Consider the following 24,610-nt stretch of genomic DNA (forward strand, 5'->3'; position numbering starts at 1 on the left):
GGCAAAACTTTTGTTAGGTTAGGTTAGGTTACTATATAAAACAATATTTTTTTATTCTCAAAATTTTTGCTACGTTCAGATTCAGTAGCTCGGTGTTTTCGCGAGTATTTTGCACAACCTCCATCCTGACCGCTTACCCAATCGACTTTTATTAATTGTAATTTACACAACCAAACAATATTAGCATTACGATTTATTCCATACTTTGCCTACTGACATTAGGCATTCTATACATTGCCGGTAACATATATACATTCAATGAAAGAATTAAGGACATTTTAACAAACTAAACCTCTGCCATTTTGCGTTCTCTGAATCATGGGAAAAGATATTGCGGTGACATCTTTTAAGTGTAGACCTTAAACATAACACACGGAAATAGATAACAATTTTTTCTCCGTATTATCCGAATAGATCTTTTTGTGACAGCCTGTATATGTGTTGTTCTCCCAAGTATTGACTCTCCTTCCTTCATACAAGTCTGAAGATTAAAAGGATATATCTCAGTGTCCGGTGAAGGGCTTTGGTAATGAACCTTCGCGTTCCGTAAGCCATCTAGTTAGTTAGTTAAAAGCGTACAATATAATCTTTACTGTCCAACAGACTCTACTGTAGATGCAGCCGCCAAGGTTTATTATCTATGATTGCTTCAGCTGCTAAATAGATTCATAATCGAAAAATAAACATCACAGGGCGTCACTGATAACAAGTTACGTAAACAGTGAACAATAACAAAAGTATCAACATCAAATTATACAACCACAGAAACAGTTAATTAAAATGGAACCACTTGAACTATGCGATTAACGTATCAAGCAACCCGAAAAAGTTTTCAGTGGTATAATAAGAAATATTTTGTACGGAATTCAATGAATATCCCGAAACAATAGTCAAAGTAGTTGATAAGGCTATGCATGATGTATCCTTCCGCTGTTTCACTAATTTGTTTTGTCGCCGAAGTTATAAATCGGTTGGACTGAGGGCGGTGGTACAAAGTCCTAGTGTACTGAATAGAATAGAATAGAATTTATTTACATTCCATAGATCTTTCATAGGTACAAGCCAAAGATGCAGAACAGGTCGTAGCACAAATACAATACTTGGGAGTACCACCAAGTATAGTCGAGGACGAGGTTCGACCTCCTGTCCTTTGATCGTGATTTTGACTTCCCTTAACTGCGCATCATGCATATAATACGGACTGGAAGGAGGTAAACATTGATATTACAAACAATAAAAATTCCCTCCTTACATATGCGAACATAATATAATTACCAATAACCATAACAGAGTGTAAAATATATTTACCTTTTATCTTATCTTACGCTGGTATCAAGGGTATAAGAGAGATAGGACCTTGTATGGAGTACATATGACCCGATAATTCTCGGTTAGTCCTGGCTAATTCTGGTGTAATTTCAGAAATAGCTGTGTTTGTTTTATGCACCCGTAATCCAATACCTTGATTTAAATATCCGAGGTGAGCGAACATGAACTTAGATTTTGTACGTTAAGCCAATTTATGTGTGTACACATTTTGTAAGCCTATTATCAACCAATAAAGCACGCTACATTAAGTCGCCGTCCTATTCACTTCAGTGATATTCTGAAGCTCGGTGAATGTCAAACCCACTAAATTACTATTTCTTATAATATTTTTGGCATGTTGAACGCATGTCCTTACTAGATACTTAAAGAAAATTAAGCCTTTCTGACTAAGTGCCAGTTTGCGCAAAATATCAAATTCTCGTATACATTTAGCTTTACAATATTAGGGGTTGGCTGAGTATGTCTGCTAAGCTCGTTGTAGACAAGATGGTTGTGTTTCCTTCCTTTACGTATTGTTCTTTAAACTTTCACAAATTTTAAAAAACTTATTTCCTTGTTTTGAACTCCTGTTTCGTCCTCCAATTCCACATTGTGTGAACGCAAGGTAATTATCGATTCTGCCCTACTAAGTTTTGGCGGGGCATATAGGGCGCATGGATGGGGCAAGATGTGTTCACCAGGTATTGGTCGGGAAGACCGCTGGGGAGACCTAGACGTAGGTGAGAGGAAAATGTCAGGCGGGATGTATGGGAGATAGGAGTTGAAGGAGACTGGATTTTGTTGGCCCAGGACAGGGTCCGGTGGAACGGTTTGGTTAATTCGGTGATGAACCTTCGGGTTCCGTCAGCCATCTAGTTAGTTAGTTAGTTAGTCCTACTAACTTTACTGGCACAACATTGGTTCTAATAAAATATTTAGAAACTTAACCAACCTAAGCTCCCTAGGATGTAACAAACTCTCTGTTTTAATAATATCTCATTTATTATTTCAATTACATATAAACTTACGAAATAAGTCTTCCCTGCACTATGAACATGTTCATTCAGTTGATACAGTTTGCCCATACTGGGCGGAAAGTGTCAGTCCAACTACAGGACCCACTGAGCTTAGCCACGTTATCACAATGTTGGAACTCTTGCCTTGAAAACAATCCAGGAACTCGGCAGTACGACAAGGGTGTAACAGGTAGAACGGCCTCCTCAGCACAGGATGTTCCTGTTGAGTGAGAACGCTCCATCCGTCCTCCTTCATAATATCTTGGAATTTTGCGTTCACGTGGCGCCACATGTCCTCCAGACTCAACAGCCGTCCGTCAATTGTCCACGCGTTGAAATACAGCGTCGGTACAGAATAACTATGACTATACAACACGTGGTACTCCCATGTGAGCGTTCCAATTTTTTGTTCAGCAATCGCATTTTCGTCTTTCAAAACGTCGTCTAGATGTTCCTCCAAGGGCAGAACTGTTGCGTCAACATCTAGTTTATTATCTGTATCAGGGACAATTATTTTCTTCATTAAATATGTTTTTTCTGGGGTTTCCTTGTTAAGAATTGTCCATCCATCAGCCAATCTATCAGATATTGTTAGAAGCTGTGTTATACAACGGTGAAATTCCTGCAAAGACACAGTCCCTGCCATGAAAGAACGATCCCAATCTATGCCGGGTTAATTTAAGTTGTTTTATCTGTGCATTTATAAAAATGGCCAAGGAAGCTCACAGCTTCAAGGACCTCGCTGTTGCAATCACACAAAGGTTTTCACCACTGGCAGCTTCCACAATTTATCCAACAGGATAAACTTTCGTTATGACATTCTATAAAATAACATAAATGTAGTCCAGTAACTTTTAGTTTAGTCCACAGAAAGATGGCTTGAGGTCACGTAATTATTTTCAGTTCATCTCTGGGTTACACCGTTGGCAAACTGCAGCTGCTACTTTCCGAATCATCCTGGAAAAGAAAATTCAGCTTATTACATCTTCATTTGCATATAACCAAAAGTTACATTACCTAATAAATAGTTCAGGTTGTGGTTTTTTTTTAAGGAGGGGGGGGGGGGACAGCAGCGTCGTGTGGTCTTGGTCGGTGACCGCTTCACAACCGAGAAGACATTTTGAACTGTCACCGTTGTAAAACTACAAATATCATGTTAGTTCTGTGTCTTTCTTTAAAAAAACAACATCCTTAATAACATCGCCCTACTGTCGTGTTGGGTACGTGTAATTAATTTAAGTTCTGGTAACGAAAATGGCTGGCATAACCAGAATTTTCGAAGTTCTCCGACGAGATTTCTACTGAAACGTGGATGAGGAATGTAAACAATGCCACAGTAATGAAAACATTTACATAACCTGCACTATCAAACCCTCAAGGCATTAAGTACCAACATCGCTAATTAATTTGTGTGCTTCTAATTTGGCTCTGAAGTCATATTACTGAAGTGATCACAAAATATGAAGGTGGCGACAGTATGTTGCTCCGAAGGCTTAACAGCCGAGAAGACCAAAACTGACATCTTTACCGGAGTGAGAACATTAAATATCCATGATATTATGGAGGAATTTGGCGGTACATCTAGTATGTATTAAAATTTTAAAAAAAAATACGCACAGAATTGTATTATAAAATGCAAAAGTAGGAAACATAGATGGGCGATACAAAAATGAATCCTAAATATGGTATATGTGGGTTTGGGATAATTTTATCTGGCACACGATGTGGACCAGCGGTGGGATATTGTAAACACTGTCATTAATCTCTGAGTACCACAAAGGTGAGGAATTTCTTGAGTAATTTAGTGATCATTAGTGTCTGAAGAAATACTGGTATATTATACCAATTATATATATCAAAGAGTAGAAATTATAAGCTCTTCATTACACAATTTTCTCCTGCCTTTTTTCTCTAAGTTAGATTAATACAACTTCCTTAAAGCAATCCGTTCTTCAGTGACAGACCAAGATGAGCTTCTTAAAGTTCAAACGTAAACCCAGAAAGAAAAAGCAGCTGGAATTTTCTGAAACACCTGTAAGACAGTAGTCACCAGACGTCTTCGAGCTGTCAGCACGCGGCGAGCAGGGTAACGGGAGCGGTAATGCGCGCGCATCAACATACATTTAAAAAAAAAAACCTTTCCGTTATCTCCACAGTTCGAGATACGCATGACACCAAGATCTCACAATAAGAGTGGCGGTAATAATGATGGTTGTGCGTCAAGGAGATACAACAGAGTTATTCATAATAAGGATCAATAAATAATTAGAACGGTCGAACCACAACAGTCAATGTTTTTTAAACAGCTGCCGCAGCACCGGCCGCTACGAATCTTTACCTGACCGTGCCGAATCAATTGTGGCCTGGAAACTAGGGACCGCAGCCCGCAAGGCGTCTGGGAGCTACTGTAAACACAACTGGCAGACATGGCTAACTCCGTTGTCTGTCGGTAGACTTACTAGCCTTTTGAACAACGCATACATTTTCGGGAAATAGGTGAATTTTGACGTTATATGTATATACAAAGATTAAATAGGGGTGACTTCATACATTTTGAGCGTCTAACGAATGTTGCATGCGATGTTCAGGGGAAGCTCAAGTCCCTTAGTGATTCGGATAAAAATCAAAATCATGTGAACATAAGGATAAATGGCGCTTAGGCAAAGAATGACAAGAAGTTTCGTTCGAGAAAATCACCATTTACCAGTTTTACGTCCAGTGCTTTGCGTTAAGTCTGAACCATCAATGAGGCTTGCTGAATTAAACCCATTGGAAACTGCAAGACAATTTTTGCCAAGTTTTTTAAAATTCTTTATTTTCTGTCCGTGACAATAAGTTACAATGTGATATATCATTTTAATACTATGTCTAAATAGATGTTTTTATAAACCCCCCACACAGAACTCAATATTTAAAATAGCAAAGAAGTAACGAATGAAGTATCATTAATGCCAAGACGTCTACCGTCCACAGACCAGGTGAGAAGCCCTGCGAGGGGAAGTCGTTTCTGGGGCAGTGCAGGGGGGATGTTTACTATCAAGTGGACTAGAGCAGTGGTATTCAACCTTTTTTGTTCGCATACCACCAGATATAATTTCTCTTCCAACTTTGTACCCCCAAAGTTGTTGGTGTATAATTCAAGTTATACGTAGTATATAATCTACATCTAAAATAAATTAAATAAATTACATTATTGATTACTAAGTGTTTATCATAAAATAATATATATTTTTTTTAAATTTCACGAACCCCCTAAGCTGTCTTCGCGTACCCCCGGGGTACGCGTACCCGAGGTTGAATACCACTGGACTAGAGGGCTGCTATTGGTGGGAAGTGTGATACGTCAGAGTTTTACGCTACTACACACAGACTGAAAACATCAAGCAGTTAAAGAGTATGGCGTGATGAGTGCACCTCTAATGTGTTCTGTGGGTGTTGTGATAATATTCACTGTGCCATTATGAGGTAATCTTAAAGCTGTATCCATTAGAACACATGAAAGCCTGTCGTCTGTTGCTCGTTCAGTGGTTGTGGAACGCATGCTTTTAGGATGGGTCGTCACTCACCGCGAAATCTTGCGCATGCGCGTATATCGAATTCCTAGCAGGGATTTTCTCCTGGTCTGTGGACTGTACATATTCGATTAAAATAATAGACATATTTCTTTATATTGAGCTAAATTTCTGTTTTAAAAAGAACCCGACAGTTTCAGTTACACTATCAAATACAAATGGACGCAAAACCTACCTGTAAATAGACAGCTGGCTCCGCTTAAGTGTGAAGTAGCAGCAGCGCTGTAAAAAGCTGTTTATTATCTGCGACGTCTAACCTTGTTAGAGGAAACTGGGACATGTTCTAGCTCTGTCAGGTCATTGCGAAGCGTACAGCATACACTGCTGAGTTCAACCCTATGGTTGCGATGGTTCAAGGTAGTAATGATGGCTATTCTCCAAAAACACTTGTACAAATAATCACAAACACTGTCTTCCCTGTATACGCTATGTTGTTGCTGTACTGCCATAGGGGATCATGACTCAGCAACAGACATGCGCAAAAGATTATGCGATCGTCGGACGTCGGTAATGTTCGACTGCGTTCGTAGTGACGGTACTCTAGTTCTACTGCAATACCAGAGAACACATCGATTGCTCGAGCGGAAGGTATGCGCACTTCTTTGGGGACAATAATTGTTTCCGATAGAACAAAGATGTTTTATTTCAGCATACGTGGGAAGATGGAATGAGAAAATTTATAATTTATACTCTATCACATATTATCAGGGTGGGAGAATGTAGCATGCATGGTAAAGATAAGAAATACACATATCATTTTGGTCAGAACCTTAAAGGTGGAAACCAGTTGACAGAATTAGGTCATAAAACTCAACTCAGAAAGGATCAAAACATGCCAATTGTTTTTTTCCGTGTAAAAGACTTGATCACGTGTCTCGAAATTGTAAAATTAGATCTATTCACATAATCATTTTGAGATTTAAACTCAGGTATCTTGATTTACGTACAATACATTACCATTTGAAAAACAGTTGTATAAATCACTCTGAGGCATGAAAAATAATAATTATATTCGGAGTCTGAAGGTTTCTGACAATGGTGCTTTATAATATGTAAAATTCCTCTTTTGCATTTCGTCCATAGTCTAAAATTATAAAATTATGAACCCTTTTGTACCTGAAGACGGAAGCAGAATTCAATATTCGCAATTTGTTGTTTTATAATTTTATGGCAACCGAAATATTTGACAAAACAATGGATGACGTTTAACATTTGAAGATACAGAGGTTATTTACGATAGAGTGAGCAGTGTTTTGTTTCTATTCGGTGACGACTGATGATATTTTGACATGAGCATATAAAGCGTAATTTTCGGAATATGAATGAGATAATAAAGATACGAGGTGCGATCGGAAAGTTTCAAGACTGCGCCTATAAAAACCCGTACACTTATCTCGGGTATTAAATTCATCCATCACCCACGAAGTAGTTCCCCTGGGAGTAAACACAACGATCCCAACGCCGCTGCCAAGCCTGGAAGCATCCCTGGAAATCTTTCTTTGTCAGCCTGTCAAGCACCATCTGCGATTCTGCCTGAATCTCTTCTATCGTCTCAAATCTCCTTCCCTTTAGCTGAATTTTCATCTTTGGGAAGAGGAAGAAGTCACACGGAGCTAAATCCGGCGAATAAGGAGGGTGCGGGATGACGGCCATGGTGTTTGAGGCCAAAAACTGCCGAACATTGAGGGCGGTGTGCGCTGGCGCGTTGTCATGATGCAGCAGCCAGTTGTGGTTGCGCCACTTTGACGGCCGCTTTTAATACCTGAGATAAGTGTACGGGTTTTTATACGCGCAGTCTGGAAACCTTCCGATCGCACCTCGTACAAAGATTATTCCTTTTCCAAAATGGGAAACTGGAACATGTCTACATAGTCAGTGAAATCTTAAAATTATTCATTGTCAGGACTTTTTCCATCGTCTATTCTTTACAAGCACGACGTTTCGGAGGCTGGTTGTCTCCGAAAAGTCGTGATTTTAAAGAAAAAAGATGGAAAAAGTCCTGACAATGAATAATTTTAAGTGTAAACTACCATCGTCAAAACCCTTTAGAGCAGTGAAATCTTGCCAGAGTGCTATAATCTGAAACCATCCTGCAAACGCAAGTAATTATGTGATATAAACGCAACACGATAGCGATATATAGGCTTAATACTGATTCAGCACACTTCTCCATTAAGATTGATACATATTTTTCAAATTCCACCCAACACGTCATATAAAAATATCAAGTTAGCGCGTTCAACCAAATAAAACAGGATTGACTGTGGTGTAGGCCTGTAGATTATGTAATGTCATTAATCACAAGATGGCTGTCTTCTGGGTTGTCGCGCCGTGTAGTATGGTAGAAGTCCTTCCTGCCTCCATCACATTTATTGCCCTGATGATGGAGGCAGCAAGGACCTCTGAAACGTCGGTAAACTTCTACGAGACTACATGACACAACAACCCAGATGACAGCCATCTTCAGACTCACCGCCGTGATAACCTCAAATCCTGCGTCATTAATCACCTCGATAAATAAACAGGAATATATTATATATAATTTAAAACTCCAATGGGAAATGTCTTTCATCTTTCCAGTACATTTACGTATTTAAAGTTAAACACTGTGACGACTCTAAGAATGTGTTAACTGAAACAGGTCACATCATTAATTAATTCATAAGCAATTATAAACCAACGCTGCTGCCTAAATGTGAATTAAGCAGATATAAATTCACTCCTTCATCTAAATGACTTCATTACGAATCATACTAATATTTTTAAACAAAGAATAGCCCTCTCTGGACCTCCATAAGAAGCTTTAACTTACGATTTTTTCATGTTCCCGTTGATTTGTACTGGCCTTTATCTAGTAATAATGCGATTTTCTACATTAGTCTGTGACAGAGAAAATGTTTGGACGTGTGACAATAAGGCCACACACTTTGTCTGTTACCCTTTTTCAAGCTCTACGAAGTTTGATGTTTATATTATTAGATTAAGAGACCGTGTTTCAGAATCACACAAAATGAGGGCAAAGATCTATTTCCATAACATTTTAAATTAGATGAAGAGGTTATAAATCAGGAAGAAATCAAGTCAAACCAAGACGAACAGCGTCGAGTCAGAGTAAGAATAGTTTTAAGGTACTTTCTTGACAACAAATTCTGACATTCACGTCGTACAGGATGATCTGGTTAGGGCGGGTCGCTGTGGGGAGTCGTTCCAACAATGCCGAACGTTCACCTCACGACCTTACAGAGACAGCCAGTCTTCGTCACCGCCTTCAAGTCCCGTGAGGGACACGGGGCAGAGACGGGATTGTCCCACCCATCAGGCTATGCGCGAAATGCCTTCAGATTGTTCGCCTAGAGGGTCTGTATCAAAAGACGAAAGAGAAACACGACGTAACCAAGAACAGTAGTAAAAAAAATATACGCAAAATTTACGATAAAAGATACAGAGGAAAAATAAATTATAACAAAATAAAAATTTAAATTTCATAACGTTGAGCAATGGGTTGCCTAGTTCCTAGGAGAAACACGAGAATCGGACGGGCAGACAGACATGATTAGGCCCATACGTTGTTCTTCGCACGAGCTAGAGCGTAAACACCACTCAAAAATTGCTTGGATTCCTAAAGAAATCGCTTTATTTTCTTACAGTTATTTAAATATATATTATTTAAATCTTGTCCGTCTAATCACAATAAATTCTTATTAAATATTAAAATATTACAATAATTAACATTTAAAATATTTAAAATATTAAATGATGTTTTTTATCGAAATATTCGATTGACATTAGACCATCAATTTTCACATGTTTCAGTTCCTAAAAGAACTATCTTCAGGTGTATATAATTATATAAAAAATTCAAATCAATAATAACTTAAATACAATTTCTTAAATACACTTTCTATATATTATTTTAGCGTACATTTTTATCAGATGTTTATCAGATATTAAACGATGTTCTTTTCCAGATTTTATTCCATTTTAATAACATATTCGATGTTGTTCTGTATATGTACATCATGCTCAATATGACTTTAGTGTGGGTGAACGTTTTTTGTTGTTTTTGTATCAGTAAATAATATAAACACAGAAATGAAAGTTGTAGAGGAGTTACATCTGTCTTACAGTTATTCCCCAAGTCAGCAAACATATACAGAATATTAACATAATTAAAACTGTCCACGTAGGATACGGTTAAGCGTTTTAAAATTTATGAAACGCACTGCAAAGTACACTTGAAAATACTATAAAAGAAATGAAGACATACTTAAAGAGTTAAAAACGAAACTTATTTTAGACAAAATTTTGAAATATAAACACAATTGGCTTCAACATGTTAGCATAATGCAGAGACGGAGTTCCCAAATTATTAAAAAAAATGTACACCATGTGGACGTAGAAACCCTGGAAGACCGCAGAAGAGACTTAGACTCCGAGGCTTCAACGGGTCAATATGACCTAACTCCTTGACTGTTTGATGATGATGAACCAGCATTAGGAAGAACGCCCGTTCGAACCCCGGTTGAAACCAACTATTCTGGGAGGTTTCCCACTTATTTTCAGACCTTCCGGTCGCTTCCTGCACTACTAAACTACTGCAGTTGATACAGCTTCATTAAACAATAAATAAAAAACATAATTTAAGCATCATTCCATTCGTCACTAAATACGTAAGGCGTGAACTATAATATCAACGAAATATCTAACAAAGGTGAGAAACCAATGGTAAACAACATGAAATGAATCATCAGAAACGCTTTATGCATTATATCTCAAATCCCGCATTAAACAACACCAATCATCAATATAAGAATTGTGGAAAGCCGCTATACATATGTCAGATCACTGAGCAGGTTAATAAAGCGGTAGTGCATTTCGAGGAAGTCTTGGTTCGAAACTCCGTCGAGTTATCTGTTATCCTGACATTTTTCATAATTATCCTCAGTCTCTCCACACTGATTCCGTGATAGTACCTTGAAATAAACCAACGGCGTCTCCTTACAACACTTTAACCTACACTTCATTCATGGCCATATTCCCATCCAATTCAACATTTGAATCCAAGAATGAATATATACATAAAGTCATTAGAAGGATACACATAAAACTATAGACTTGTGAGACACGTCCTTGTTGCCTCCATCATCAGGGCGACAAGAACAGGGTTCATCGCCCTGATAATAGAGGCAGAAAGGACCTCTGTAACATTGGTAAACTTTAACCAGATTACACGGCGCTACAAACCAAGAAGACAGGCATCTTCGTGTCTTAAAATGTTTCGCGAACGTGAATCTTTCTGAGTATAAATTATAATAGAAATTTCATATTCTCGGTGTAAAGTTTTAAAATGTGTGAGAAATAGTTTTAGGGTATCATAAAGCGAGTCTTTGATTCTTCTGACTGCAATAAATGCTGGCACCGAAGCATGAAATACAATTGACTGTCTCAAGAAAACTTTCCCACTGTATATTACTTTGTGACAGTCGAACATTCTTTAAAAATTCGTTCATTGCGACTAGAGGCGTGGAGTAAATATGACAGGGGTGACAACTTCTGCGCTTGGAATAACACGCGAAGTGTTACTGTTTGTGATTAATTTCAATAAGGAATACATTTTCGCATTTAAAGGTGCACACTGATTATAAAGCTACGTATTTAAGAAGTCATTATATATGCCTGACACTTGGTGTCATTAAAATAGAAACAGTTATTACAAAAAAAATAAAATAGAAGCTTCAAATTTGTAGTAAACCTGTTCGCCCCTCCCATGCATGCTGCATTCGCTGACCATCTTATCGTATTTTATTTGATCATCCTAATGATACTTGATGAAGAGTATAGCTAAAATGTGACATTAATAAACACTTCATCACTTTCAAAGGACCTAGTCCAGAAACAGAAGTCAGGAATTAAGGCGGTCATGTGAATTAGTTCAGCTGCAACTTGACTACTTAACTAACAGACTGCAAGTAGGATTTCAACTGCCACTTCTCCTCTCCTCACTTCTCCTCACGCGCTGATCAGCGGCCACGTCTAAAAAATTGAACTGTACTAAAGCAAGGGAATAAGTTTAACTTGTCCAACCCCGTGGACTGTATAGAATTTAAAGAAATAGTTCAATAAACCTATTCACAGTTTCTCACCTTCTCACAATACCCAACGCACCTTCAATCTTTAAGCCATAAATGTAATGTCATTCACAGGTATTCAGCCGTGAGCGGTATTTTATTTTTAAGGGATTAGTAGGGATGGAACTAAAATGTGTGACGCGGTTAGGGGATTTTAATACTCTGTTGTAAAGCCGGTGGCTTCAGTTTCGTGTCTTCGCAAATATCAGAGAAGTTATTTAGTATAGTGAGAAGTATGCTTTTAAACTTGTACATCGTAAGGTCCCGAGGCACAACACATTAAATACACGTTCATTTAAAACAATTAAATATTCAACTCCATATAATTATAACTGTAAGACGTATGATTTATGAGGTTAAAAATAAAGATAAAACTACCCCTGTACTTAATCTTTTTGGCCCGAATAAGCAGAAGAGGGAAACATGTGGGACTACATTTAACGCGGAGGGACACAGAACTTAAATTTACGGCTCTGAACGTCCCCAGGTAGTGCCCAATTGTCCTTCTGGTAAAGGCAGACTTCGAGAGGATAAAGAGTTCAGAAGTGAAAGGATAAATAGATAAAAAGTTCAGCAAGAAGATAAGTTCATCAGGGTCTTACTGCATTCGTACACAATTTTGAATTTTGATATTAACCTTGGGAAGGCGGTGTATGGTGAAATTTTAATGTTGATATGGAGGGCCATTTTAGGATAGGAATTTGGTGTTAACACTGGCAAGGCCGTATGAGAGACACGCAATGCAACGTCGAATTTTGATATCGACTCAAAATTTTCTCTATGGCCAAGAAAAGCCACTAAAAACCTTGATAGAGTCGAAATTTCACCCCTAAGAATGTCTGCATAACCCACCAGCTCCATGGAACCATGTTAAAAAAACAATCCCGTTAACATTCCTGTCTTCACATTCTCGCAAACTGAGCTGGGGTTGCGGAGAACAGACTGAAAGCCTTCCTCACCCACTTGTTACACCCACTTGGTTTGTCCTGTGAGGTTGAGGTATGTCTTACTTAGGCATAATGCACGGAGAAACGTCCGCCCATCCTACGGGTTCATCACCTTGACCTTGACAGTGGTGACACTATGCAACAGAATACAGTAATTATCTGAGTTCAAGCATGTCCCAGGTTTAACGAACACGTGCCACGTATAAACACGTATTAAGACATGTCAATTTTTTCAAAATATAAATTTTAAATTGTAAATGACTAATAAATTGCTCGTCAAGAACGAAGGAAAAATTGTAGATTAGTAAACACACAGAGTTATAAATATCATCCATAGCCCTGAACATCCATTAACAGCAAATGCTCACGAAATAACAAAGTTAATAACCAACATTGGTTGCTACACAGATAAGATCTTATCTTAAGGTCCATTTATACATTTTCTACCCGTTTACCGGCAGCCTTAACAATAATTCAGATAAAACGACGTGCAAGATGACTTGTCTTTTGGGATACACCACGTGTGGTAGATACTGACTGATGTTTCAGAAGAGTTTACTGACTCCATCATCACGGTGTATGATGAAGGAAATAAGTTCGTCTGAAATGTCTGTCTGTACATCCCAGAAGACAGCCATCTTCACATTCGTCACCGCGAGAACCTTACATCTCACAGACGATTTACGCTTGCATTACACATTTTTATCGTGTTACTCTCTGTTGGAGGTTGTGTGCTTGTAGATCATGAAAATTAGAGGTTATTCTTGTTTAATTTTGTGTGATCGCTTTGCTACTGGATGAAGAACAGCAGACTCTAAATCAGTATTTCCTAACCTCTTTTCCCTGAAGGACTCCCCCCCCCCCCCCCAAGAAAATCCATATCCCGTGGAACCCCTACGTATGAAAACGGCTAGAAGTCAGAAAAAGTTGATAGCGGGGGAGCGAAGTTCAATTACTGCTAAATTACTGTCAAGAAATTTTATTTAAAAAATATAAGGTCAAAATAAAGTTTACTTAAATTTCAAAATAAATTTCGCATCCAGTCAACATAAGGTTTACTTTCAGTGTGACACTTGGGATTGTTGTGATTTTTTTGAAAATTTCGCGGAATTTCAAATTATTTATTTATTTATTTATTTATTCCACGATTTCTGGAGGAAACCCTAACGATGTTTTACCAGAACTGTGGCTGGGAAACGCTGCTCTAAACCGAGGGTTCTCAGTCTTTAAGATCGTCGCTACTGACATCTTTAATTCAAGACTGCCGGCTCGCAGTCCTATAAATGACAAATGAAAATAATTTATCACAGCTTCATGTTAATTCATGAAAACTCTACTATCCTACTATCACCAACAGTGCTTCAACATACAATTTTTCTGTAATAAAGTTGTTAATGTATTATTTATATTGCCTTGTCTTAATGCATGTAGTAATTATTTGTTCATCACACAGGATGGTACAATACCACAAACATGTTCTAGGGCCGATCAAAATATTCTGGCGGGCCACAGGTTGAGAATATGTGGAACTGGTATATATACAAATATATTCATAAAACAGTGACAAAACAAATGCGCTAATATATTCCAATAATTATATTTTTAATAGACATTTTTTGTGGGTGATAATTTTTTAACATCACTATTACACTGCAGATAATGTAGAAACATATGCGTATCTCTTTAGCGTAAGATTTGTTCGGTGTATACTCTTATCAAAATAAGAGAGCGAATTTCAATCTGATGTAGGCTGCCTTTATATAATTTTAATTTAAATATATGAAGATGCGCCTTAAACAACGTCTTCTTTCTTCTCCACTAACGTATTTGTTTATAGGAGACAGACTGTTGATGGATGAAGTCTGATTTTGTATTAAAAAGTGATCAATGTATAGCATTTTATTTATTTTTTTTAAAAAATCACTATATAAACTACATTAAATAGTATTAAATTCTTAAACCAAGAATAAATAAGTAATTATTTCAACTTTTATATGCTTCTTCGTTAGACTTTTAAATAAAATTCGTATTTGAAGTGATGTGTTACTTTAGGTATCCAATCATTTTTGAAGGGTAATTTTCTAGTGTTTCAGAATATCTCAGATTTAATTTAATGAGCACCACAAAATGTTCAATCACAGATGACCCATGTGCTTCAGCTGAGAAGTAATATCACTGCAATCCACAGAGCATGGGCATTTGTTTACATTCAATTGGGCCAGCACTGATGAATGCGGTTAGTGAACGCGACGCATTTTAAGCACGTAACGGACAGAAACCACACGGAAGACGTTAGCCCGGCTATATGTACGAGGTGCGATCGGAAAGTTTCAAGACTGCGCCTATAAAGACCCGTACACTTATCTCAGGTATTAAATTCATCCATCACCCTCGAAGTAGTTCCCCTGGGAGTGAACACAACGATCCCAGCGCCGCTTCCAAGCCTGGAAGCATCCCTGGAAATCTTTCTTTGTCAGCCTGTCAAGCACCATCTGCGATTCTGCCTGAATCTCTTCTATCGTCTCAAATCTCCTTCCCTTTAGCTGAATTTTCATCTTTGGGAAGAGGAAGAAGTCACACGGAGCTTAGAAAGGAAGTTGGAGTCGGTTCTTGCAAGATCTTTGAGCTCCTGACAAACGAGAAGTCGATTCTGCTTCTGGTCCTCAGACAGGAGCCTTGGCACAAACTTGGCTGCGATGCGTCGCATGTGGAGTTCTTCCTTTAGAATCAGCTGACAGGTCCCATAGCCTATCCCAACAATGTCGCACAAGTCGTTGATAGTACGACGTCGATCTTCGTGAATGGCCTGCCGAATCTTCGTAACATTTTCGGGCGTTGTGCTCGAAGATGGTCGTCCAGAACGCTCGTCATCATCGACAGAGGTTCGGCCATTTTTAAAACTTGAATGCCACACAAAGGTTTGTGCACGACCCATTGCGGACTCCCCAAATGCTTGCTTTAGCATTTCATAGGTTTCCGTAGCCGTTTTGGCGAGTCTTTGGCAAAATTTGATTTGTTCATGAAAATCCGCCATTCCGAAATCGCAGAAAGGTCGGTGTAATGCACTACCAAAACGCCCGTAACTAAGAAACAAATGCTAATTCGATAATGCCGGCTGGCACACTGATTCATTATGAATGTAGGCCGCACCCCCTAGCGGCAGAAGCTCGTACTACATCCGGTTCGCCCTCTATTGACACAGTCTTGAAACTTTCCGATCGCACCTCGTATATTATATTCTCAAACACTGAACGTTCCGTATTGACGCGATTCGGAAATGAATGAACAGGCCTTCCATGTAGATTCTGCTGAAATTAAAATCCACCCTGCTAACTATACCTTCATCCTTTGCATTGACTTTTATACATTTCAACTCACTTCACACTACAACACGAGTTCATCTATTTAACACTGGTTTATTGGTATTAATTATTATCCCTTTTTCTTTATTTTTTCTATATTTTTCGTCTTGTTCTTCGTTATAGATTACAGCGCAGCTTATAAACCGTCAAAGCTGACGAATAAACATCTTTGTGCTGAACAGTGATACAATTTACTGCAACATCATATTTACAAATCGCATCAAAAGTACACAATTCATAAAATATATGTTTGACGTAAATACGTCTATATGGAAGGGTCATTCGGCAAAAAAGTGGAACGAAAAAGGGAAACGAAAAAGTGTAACCTGGTTACCTAGGGAACGATGTGTTTACTCGGCATTGTTGTTACCTAGGAAACGTCATCTGTTTACTTAGCATTGTTGTTACCTAGGAAACGTTACATTAAATTAAAATACATTACTTTACATTACATTCATCTACCACAGACCCATCTTAAGCGTAACTAATTCAAGTTAAGCATTCAAGCATTCTTGTTACCTAGGAAACGTCGTCTGTTTACTCGGCATTGTTGTTACCTATAACACATTACATTACCTTACATTACCTTACCTTACCTTACATTACATTACACTCAGCTACCACAGACCCATCTTAAGCGTAACTAATTCAAGTTGATTAAGCAATGTCTTAATCAAACTTATCTCAATTGTAAAGCATGTATAAAGGAAACATTTAGAATAAAGCCAATATATAAACTTCCTTTCCGTATAGACGTATTTACGTCAAATTCTCCGGAACCGTGGTTCCACTGTCAACTTTTTAAAACTGGATTAAATTCCAAACGCACCGGAAGCCAGCGAATACCAAACTCAGCCAGGCCCCGCTATAGAACTGTTTACATTTCTTACTACCAGAGTCGCAACCGTCAGAACTTCATTTAAAAGACGACGCACCACAACACATACAACTCAGAGCAAATACAGCGGTTCTCACCAGGCTGTGCTAAAAACAGGTTAAACCTTTTTTTTGGCATTTTAACTTTTAACTAACTTAATTAACTTTAAAAACGTTTAATATATAATGCAGGATTTCAGGTTTTCACGGCAGTGAGTCTGAAGATGGCTGTCTTCTGGGTTGTTGCGCCGTGTAGTCTGGTAAACGTCTACCAGACTACATGGCGCAACAACCCAGAAGACAGCTATTTCTTAATATATGACGGTACTTGTGGGTTATCGGGACACATCGCTTTAAAAATAGGGTAAGTTAGGTTAGGTTAGTTGTCATTTATTGAAATAAAATATATTAACTCTCAAGTATATGTCATTTATCCACAATTAACATAACATAACCTAACCTAACCTAACCTATTTTTAAAGCGATGTGTCCCGATAACCCACAAGTACCTATATGACTTTATTATTATTTATGGACATCGGGGAAGTCCTTTATGCAATAAAATATAAGCAGGGAATTGAACCTGGCGATTGCCACATTGGCTCGAAACATGCTTTTCCCTGTCAATATGTGTTATTGCAGTTCCTGCACAGTTTTTGAAATAAGATTTTACCTCTATTTATTACGAATCTCTACCTCCCAATTCCACTGGAATAGAAGCCAGTTTCAACCTTAAGAAGCAGTCCATTGTGACTGAGGACAACAGACTATAGCCTATAATACAGACCCACTGTACATCAGATACACAATAGACTGAGAAGTTGTGTATGGACTTTGGCTGTGAACCCACAGTCACAGAGGCTGGGAGCTAATATTTACTGATGAAAGAGATTTTTCAGAAGTGTAAAGACATGCTGGAGTATTCTACCAAAGGATTAGTCTTAGCTTTTACATTCTTATGCCCACCGACATTTCTGAAAGTCTCATGGTTAATAGGTGGTAAACATGAGAAGCTAGGCTAAGGGCTTCAGCGTGTGATGGAAAGTTCACACGCTCATAGAATTCAAAACGCGGTAAAAAGTGATGCCTGTTATTTCGGCTGGTTTACTTAGGAGAATGGGACTGAATATTCCTACCACACAGGAATTTATCCCACACCAGTCGACACACAGTTATGAGAACATTATTAAGCCCTTCACATCTGAATACAGAAACAGACAACCGAGTTAACTCGATCGAGTGGTGTCCTCGAGATGCTAAAACCCTACTCAAGAAATCAACTGCATTTTATAAAACTCGGAGTTAGTGTTTACAACAGCAAATAACTGGTTCGTATCCTAAGACAGATTAATCCAATCCGCACATCGTATTTATTTAAGACCCATTTTAATATTATCATCCCTCCGGCGCCTAAATCTTGCAAGTGTTCTCTTCCATTCGGAGTTTCCAACCAAAAGTTTGGAAGCATTTCTCATCTGTCCCATGCCATGTGCCTTATCAATGCCAATTTATCATTAATACTAGGTGAATAGTACATATTTATGAAACACTAATTATTCAGTTTTATAACACTGCGATTGTCCTCTATATCATTTACAAATTATCTCCTCCAAGAAATTATAAAGTTGCGTGTGATTTTATGTTCTCACAGCTGGGAAAAATATTTATGTCGGTTCTGATGTTTTGTAACACCGTGTGGATTTGTAGGTACATACCAATGTCTCGCAGATACACATTTTATAAACGCCTGAAGATGGAGGCAGTATGTTCCTGTTAAACGTTAGTATGTACCTAAACGTCCCCACGGCGATCGAAGTGGAAGGGGGGGAAAGACGGAATAAAGCCTCTGATTCCAAAAAATAGGTGCCTAGGGTCCTGATGATGGAGGAAGCAAGCATCTCTGAAACGTTGGTAAACTTGTACCAGACTACACGGCGCAACAAACCGGATGACAGCGATGTTCAAAAATGCTTACACTGCATAAGTCAGAGTTTGTATGGCATTTCATACGGACAGCCTGGACAGAGACAAATAAACAGAAAGACTCCTGGAGAAATTCACAAGTTACCATAAAGTTACTATAGATTATCAAAATATAAAAATTATGGAGGAGAAGTAAGAGAAACTTTATTTATAGGCATAGAAAGAGCATATTACTGTTAGAAGGTTCCCAGGCAATGCCCACTCGTCCTTCTGTTAGTGAAGAATGAAAATAAAGACGTAGGTTTTTAATTATTACAGGCGAGTTTTTGTTTTCTGTTTAATGCACGTTAAAATAAGAATTTAAACATTTAAGGAAATTAGTGGCCTACACCGTAGTTCGTATAAATAAGATTTAAAAATTCAATCAGTATTCACTATTACGAAGATGTTGGACAATGCTGTTTTTGGAAATTGTCCGTCGCTTTGTTACTTCCGACTGCAGAAAGCTAAAATTACAACGTTGGGGTGATTGTAAAAATGTCATAAATAATTTCATCAAATTCGGTCAAATGGTTTCAAACTTGAAAGCTTCCTTATTTTAAAAAACAATAGACTAATCGAGCAGGAAGTATTTGAACTATTATTCTCAAGAAGACAGAAAGTGTAAGTAATGGTAATTACTGACAAGAATACAGAGGTGGTGGTTGTATTTGTCTTTCTGTTTAACTGTATGTACTATTTGTTAATGATTTCTTCAATCAGTATCTTGCTGGCGGGAAGCACCGTTTCTATGGAAACTGAGCTCAGTAGTATCCTTACGCAGTTCCATAAAATATATATAATGTGTATTTTGAAAGACGACTTTGAGTAATAATGGAATTTGTTTGACTGAAATCACATTTGCACAAAAACTTTGATAAAAATGTCTTGCAAATAAAACTTAATAAAGCATGAAAAAATTGTTGTATTCGTTCTGAAAAAAAATCAGAATTTATATGTGGAAGAGTTTGCAGTCGACTGATTCTTATTACAGACCCACTGGTCTCTGAAATAAACAAACACTACAAAATGTCTCGATTCCTCTGATAATAAAATACCCTAACGTGCTGAAACCAAAAGAACATTTCCTAGAAGTTTTAACATTCAACAGTTATTAGCATCATAAGCCACTTTCTTCACAGAGAAAATTTTAATTTTCCAACACAAACAATTTAATCAAATTACTAAATTAAAAATCTGAACGTGTATAGGTTAGATACCGCTTAATTAAAGCATTCTCAAGATTTAAGATTTTTATAGCAGTGAAGTTGTCGATTGTAATATCATAGGCTGTGAAGCCGTTCATTCGAAGCATTTGTATTCACCTACAAGGCTACACGGCATCAAAATACATGAGATCATAACCGACATGTGTAGTCATAGCTCTGCTGTAATATAAATCAAGATTGCAATATTGCAGGGCAGAGACGTAACCTCGGCGCATGCGCAAGCTAAAATAGGACGTCTAGCGGTTGCGTAGATGAGCCTCCCAGTCAAACACATATACACCGAATCTTATAGGCATTTAATTAATAACATTATTTTACTGTCTTTTCAATCGTGGCCTTACCTTATTTTCCCATAACCGACGAGAAAATTGTGCGATTATCGAATTTCTCAATATCTGTTCCCTACAAGAGAGACGAAATAGGTTAACACGACATGAAGGTTGCTACAAATATTGATAATAAGCATGATTTATATCTGCAATCTGTCGAACCTTCGAGAAATAATATATGTCTGCTTGTCTTATACAAGAACCCGAAAGCACAGTCAGTATAGTGACTAGCTACGGGCTGGACGACTGGGGTTCGATCCCCGACGGAGGGAGAGGATTCTTCCTCTAGCCTCCGCGTCCAGACCGGTTCTGGGGCCCACCCAACTTCCTATCCAATGGGTACCGCGATCCTTTCCGGGAAGTGATGCTGACCACTCGCCTCCATCTAGTGCCCAGGTCAAGAATGAGTAGGAGCTATAACTCCTCTCCCCCGAAGCGCCTAGATGGAGCATAGTCCGATAGCTTTAATCACTTTTTACTCCATATTTTATAGGCACATTTTGTGGTATGCCTGTAAGAAAGTATCAACGATTTATTTCATACCAATTTAATTGCCACTGATAATTAACCGGAGATCATCATTTTTAGGCGAGTCCGCAATACGATTTTGCAAAGATCCGATAATAATTTCGTCTTGTTTCTCTGTTTGTCCGCATGTAAAATTTCAAAAACGACTGAATAAATTATAATTAAACTTGATACTGGAGACTTTTACTAAGATTTGTGAGCATACTACGATCCTGATTAAAATCCAATAAAATAACAGATAGTTCACATGTGATTCTGAGCGCGGTCTAGTGGGGAATCCTCAGACTGTCTTCGTTACAATCAGCCAGCTCTATCCAACTAGTCGCTGTTAGCCAGCAAGTTGAGAATCTCGCTCGCGGCAAAGGCCTTTCTGGCTAACGATGGATTCCATCTCATCACCAGTAAACACAAAAGTAAACAGGGTACAGTTTATTTCCGTTTCTGTTAATTATTAGTCGGGCTAACACGGTTAGCATGCACGGTTCGACATTGTTTGACCTCTTTAATAATATTAAAGTTATTTGACAAATTTCTGACAAAACTCGTTTTTCGCTAACACAGAATCTTACAATCGTCACGACACAAGCAGCACAGTTGATAAAGCGTCTTAAAGTACATGAAGATGTGGTAAAATGCAAAATAGTCTATAAGCATCCCTCGTCCTTTACTACTATATCTTAAAAAAATTGACATATTCCCTTTGCACTGCTACAATAACAGCGAGGAAACAGATGAAATAGAGAAAAAAAGAAAATATGTGTATATGAGGGTCGCTGTTAAGCGCAAAGTGTATAAACCTTACTAGCGCCATCGTAACGCTGTTGTTCAAGTCGTCTGGACGCTCGGCGCCGTCATATGGAAGAAGAGCGTCTGTCCAGACGTCGTTTCACGCAGGGGCATTATCCCTGCTACAGTGGAAATACCCATAAACCACAGCGGCGCCTGCTTGCTGCTTGCTTAGCTTGGGTTATTGCACTTATATGGAGTCAGGAGAAAAGGATGCCTCACATTCTGTTAAGCCCAAGTGAAGAAAATACAAACTGATATAAAAATTGGTAGTTCGGGTAGGTAATGGCTGTCTCCAAGACGACTGCTACTACTTTAATGTCGTATGTTGAGTGACATATCTATTCACATAAACGTATGTGATAACTTCAAATAAGTGCGTACTTACAAAACTATTTTGTATCTGAAAGTATGTCAAAGGGCCATTGAAAATTGAAAAATGGAAGAAGATACATACTTTATTTTCGTTGTCTTACCCACTGGAAGTTATTTTCATGGGTATAATTGTCATAATTTTCAAATAAATCTGGGAACACCCAGCCTATCTAATGGGTACCGGGGTCCTTTCCCGGGGGTAAAGTGCGGCTGGGGCTTGAAACTAACCACTCACCCCCATCTAGTACCGAGGTTGAGTGAAGATTTAAATTCTATCCCCCCCAAGCGCCTACATGGCGTATAGCGGGACATATCTAGCAGAGCAATCAACTTTAAAGTGAATAGTGTTAGTCTATTTACCACCTGCGTGGTTTATTTTCAAAACAAAAATAAAAATTTAAAATAAATTCGATATGGAGCTAATAAATAAAAGTTATGTATTAATATGTTGTTATTTGTTTTATCTATCGTAGTTTTAGTCATCAGTTAAGAAACATAGGCGTGGTTACTTAATTAATATTTCAATTATATATCCTATTCATTGGTTCATTCAGACATGCATATAGTGTCATTAAACGACTAAATGTAAAATTTAAGGATATATGTTGCAGAAATATTTATGGGATGCCATGTAAATCGATTATAAAATCAAATGAAGTGCTTGCCCAATTAAATGTTTGACAGACTAAACGTTTCTGAAAACAAGTTTTGCTCTAAACATTGAAAATTCGTCATCAGTTCAGATACATCGTTCGCAAACAACGTTAAATAACTTTGTTCGCAAACATTGTTCTGTACCCAGCTTAAGGCGTGGTCAAATATAATCGGATATACTATATGAAAGTCCTATTCGTAGTCTCTTTGAAAATTCATTACATGCAATATTGTATATTGTATTAGCGAGTCTTTATTTTCACCGCGGCATAAAGTAGACACAATTGGCTGAAGACAGAGGAAGTAAAGAAGGCATATGAGAATTGTGGATTGAGTAACTATACAATCTCTACGCTTCGATATATACTAGGGTGGTAAGATAAGGATACTGAGATAGATGTGACATGTAACACTTACAGATAAGCAAAATTCACTTAAATGTTTAGATAGAAATCTTGAACGAAAGGTACTGTCCATCTGAGCAAAGAATTAGTCTACCTTGAAGCCGTGACGTCATGTTGAATGTTCTTCTGGACATCCTGCATCTTAATAAAAATGTTCCCACTATTAGAGAAATCTAAAAGATATATGATAATATGGCTATGTTACTAGTGACATGACAAATAAATTTTAGAAAAAAAAACATTAAATGCAACAACACACAAAACAAGAATGAGACAAAGTTCTAGAAAGCTTGAAAGCTTCTAGAAAGCACAGTTCCATACCGCGTATTAGCACGGTTGTGCGTTTGCGCAGATGGGGAAGGTCGAGACAATTCTCCGCTCAGACAGACAGTACTATGTATGAGATTACGAATAGATGGTAGGATAAAATTAAAACACGCATGTAAGGAAATTGCTAAACTACAGAACTTGTCACACGATACTGGTCTGCTCGCGAATTAATTGCCGAGACAACTTAAAACCGGCATCGGATAGAAAAAAGGAAATTGCGAAAAACGTAGTGGCTTTATCTCACTCAGAGAGGGGCGGACTCTTGTGGAAATGGTAATAAACCTTCAGGTTTTAGAGAAGAGTAGATTTGTTGACAGAGTGAGAAACCATCAGCTTCTAAAAATTCTGCTCCATTAACGGAGGGTCTAAATAAAATGACAAAAAACCTCGTTTCGATAGGTCTACTCGATCTCTCAGATCACAGATTAAGATGATACTTGATCTCGCCACAAATCCGTCTGTAGCGCATGACTGCGTGCCCCAAGTTTGACGCCACAACTTAAAATCAATCTCACTCTAGCATCAGACGGTGCCGACTGCTTTATTTCAGTGGGTGGGGACAATTAATTTTGGAGACTGATAAAAATATCTCATATTCCTACCTTAATCGAAATTTTAACCACTGTACTAAAACACATACTATACACTTCAGATAACTCAGCTATGGTACCTTCAAATGTTAGATTCATAACCTCATAAAGCGTGTTTGTCAATGGATGGCCCGCGAACCGTTACCTGTTCGCAAATCATAATCAGCGTCACAGTATGTGAACCTGAGACAGTTGGTTAAATTACGTACATGTA

The 24,610-nt window shown here is 38.0% G+C and overlaps 1 protein-coding gene across 20 annotated transcripts in view; it reads right to left on the reverse strand.

Moving 5' to 3' along the window:
* The window catches only part of Atg10 (Autophagy-related 10), a 507,888-nt gene that overhangs the window by 169,979 nt on the left and 313,299 nt on the right, over positions 1-24,610 (reverse strand). For 11 of the 20 annotated variants that reach the window (XM_087349883.1, XM_087349886.1, XM_022061624.2 and 8 more), the window contains one exon: positions 2,288-3,281. The exons of 7 other annotated variants lie outside the window; for them this stretch is intronic. In XM_087349883.1, coding sequence (XP_087206009.1) covers positions 2,368-2,970 — 603 coding nt within the window. In that variant the 5' untranslated portion in view covers positions 2,971-3,281 and the 3' untranslated portion in view covers positions 2,288-2,367. Of the gene's footprint in view, positions 1-2,287; positions 3,282-6,071; positions 6,352-20,741; positions 20,761-24,610 lie in introns of those variants that run through there. 2 more of the 20 variants (XM_087349887.1, XM_022061635.2) reach the window with 2 other exon arrangements.

The sequence above is a fragment of the Zootermopsis nevadensis genome, unplaced genomic scaffold (genome assembly GCF_977971745.1).
Source record: "Zootermopsis nevadensis isolate Lab colony 2312 unplaced genomic scaffold, Znev_1.0 Znev_ptg000016l, whole genome shotgun sequence".
Taxonomy (NCBI): domain Eukaryota; kingdom Metazoa; phylum Arthropoda; class Insecta; order Blattodea; family Termopsidae; genus Zootermopsis; species Zootermopsis nevadensis.